Source organism: Penaeus monodon, chromosome 15 (assembly GCF_015228065.2).
Source record: "Penaeus monodon isolate SGIC_2016 chromosome 15, NSTDA_Pmon_1, whole genome shotgun sequence".
In the NCBI taxonomy this organism is placed as follows: domain Eukaryota; kingdom Metazoa; phylum Arthropoda; class Malacostraca; order Decapoda; family Penaeidae; genus Penaeus; species Penaeus monodon.
Genome location: NC_051400.1, coordinates 41491727 through 41493583, shown reverse-complemented (window position 1 = coordinate 41493583; position 1857 = coordinate 41491727). Strand labels below are relative to the sequence as shown.

At 43.6% G+C, this 1857-nt stretch overlaps 1 protein-coding gene across 1 annotated transcript in view; it reads right to left on the bottom strand.

Annotated features, from left to right (window-relative positions):
* Positions 1 to 722: 722 nt before the first annotated feature.
* LOC119582181 overlaps positions 723 to 1857 on the bottom strand; it is a 1614-nt gene continuing 479 nt past the window's right edge. The window contains exons 3-6 of the mRNA XM_037930418.1: positions 1693 to 1785; positions 1489 to 1590; positions 1244 to 1375; positions 723 to 1120 (exon numbers count right to left, since the gene is read on the bottom strand). Of these exons, the coding sequence (XP_037786346.1) occupies positions 881 to 1120; positions 1244 to 1375; positions 1489 to 1590; positions 1693 to 1785 (567 nt within the window). The 3' untranslated portion in view covers positions 723 to 880. The remainder of the gene's footprint in view (positions 1121 to 1243; positions 1376 to 1488; positions 1591 to 1692; positions 1786 to 1857) is intronic.

Sequence of the window (1857 nt, the reverse complement as noted above, 5' to 3'; positions counted from 1 at the left end):
CCACATCACTAAGATACCTTATCTTATTTTCCTAATTTATTTAATCAACAGCATCCAAGTATGCTAATCTCTCAGGTCTCCGTGCTTTAATAACGAAGCCAGTAAAGAAAAAATGATATATAAACGTAGAATAACAAGGATGTATAGATATAGTAAACAATCAAAGGACCCATAAAAGAATGAAGGTTTTGGCCATTTACCATGGTCGAATATATCCCTGTTATCCTGGAATGTAGGCGCTGCAGAAACCGTGTGTCCAGTGATAAATATCACCAACTGTTTGTTTTCCTTGTTGTTTTGTTAGGTGTAGAATGTATTATAATTAAGTTCCATTACGTTCGGATGCTGTTTAGAATCGAAGGTGTAGGATCGCCAATCCAATGATGATTAATTAGCGTCAATTTGAAAGGAGTTTGTGAGATTTCATTGTTGAAGCAGGTATTTGTGGAATCCCTGTTGAGGGTGTGAAGTATTTTTTTTTTCAGTGCGTGTGAATATTTGTTAGGTAAATTTCTGTTTTGTAAGATATGATGGGGTAACGTGTGCTCATAGGTGGCAGCCATGAATTTGTGGTAGACGTTTTGGTTCCCGAAGTTTATTCATCTGAATATCTGCTTTCCTTTTTCCATGTCTATGTACAAGGCAATAATCTGCCATACTGCAACAGAAGGTAAGCCTCTTACTATATTTGTGCACTAGGATATTTTAATAAGTTTCCGATATTATAGTGTAGTTTTACGTTTATTTTCATTGTTGTATAATTCATAGTCATTTCATGTTGACCTCACAAACCATGCAGTGGACCATACGCATAACCTCTGTGCTTTTACATGAAAGCGTCACTGTGAATCAGAGACGCCTTTTCGACTCGAGCGGCCCTTCAGTAGAGCCGGAGTTCGTCGTCGGCGTCGAGGCCCCACATGAGGTGGACGAGCTTCTCTGCCACCTCGCCCTCGCCCTCGCCCTTCTTCTGGATGGCAGACACGTCGAACTTGTCCAGGTGCTTCATGAAGTCGTGCTTCATGCACACGCCCAGTCGGGTCTTCCTTTCACACTTCAGGAAGGCAAGCATCTTCTGCAGCTTCTTGGGCATCGGGGACTTGTCAAGGGGAAGGTATTGCTACGGGGTAAAAGGGTATAGCGTTTAGGCTGAGGGTGTGACGAGTAATTTCTCTTCTCTGTTTTGTGCTCTCTTCCTCACTCTCATTCCTTCATTCCTCTATTCTTTCCCTGTTCCACTTACCGTAAATTCCTCGCAGTAATCGAGCGCCGCGATGAGATCCGCCTTCACGCCGCCGTCCAGAGCTTCGAACAAGACGGACGTTCGCAGTTCCTCCCTCAAGAAGTCGTAGTTCACGTCAAAGTCCTCTTCCAGCTGATCGACAGATGCAGGAGTAGTTTGACAAGTAAAAAAGCATCCGAGGACTAGTGTCATGCAAGATTTAGTCAACAAACTGAGCATTTGGAAGTTCTGTTTCCTTTACTTACATAGTTCAGTTTCTTCAAAACGCAAGTGATGTTGCCGATCTTTGCCTTCACCTTCGCCACCATCTTCTCCACAACAGGCGCGTCGTACACGACTTCACGCTTCTGCACAGACAAATATAGAACCAGTTACAGCTTCCAGAGGGAACATGTCATTCCACCAAGAAAACAACCTTCTTTAAAGCATAAGGAGAATCTCGAACGCACCTGTCGCTGCAGGAAAGGGAAATTGAAGCCCTGAGGCCGCTCCTGAGGGCTGAGGAAAACGAGGACTGGCTGGTTTACGTATTCACCTCTCTTCTGAAGAAGAATGAGTCGACAATAGAGAAGAGGCGATAAAGCGATGAATTGTGTTTACTCAATTTATGTCTC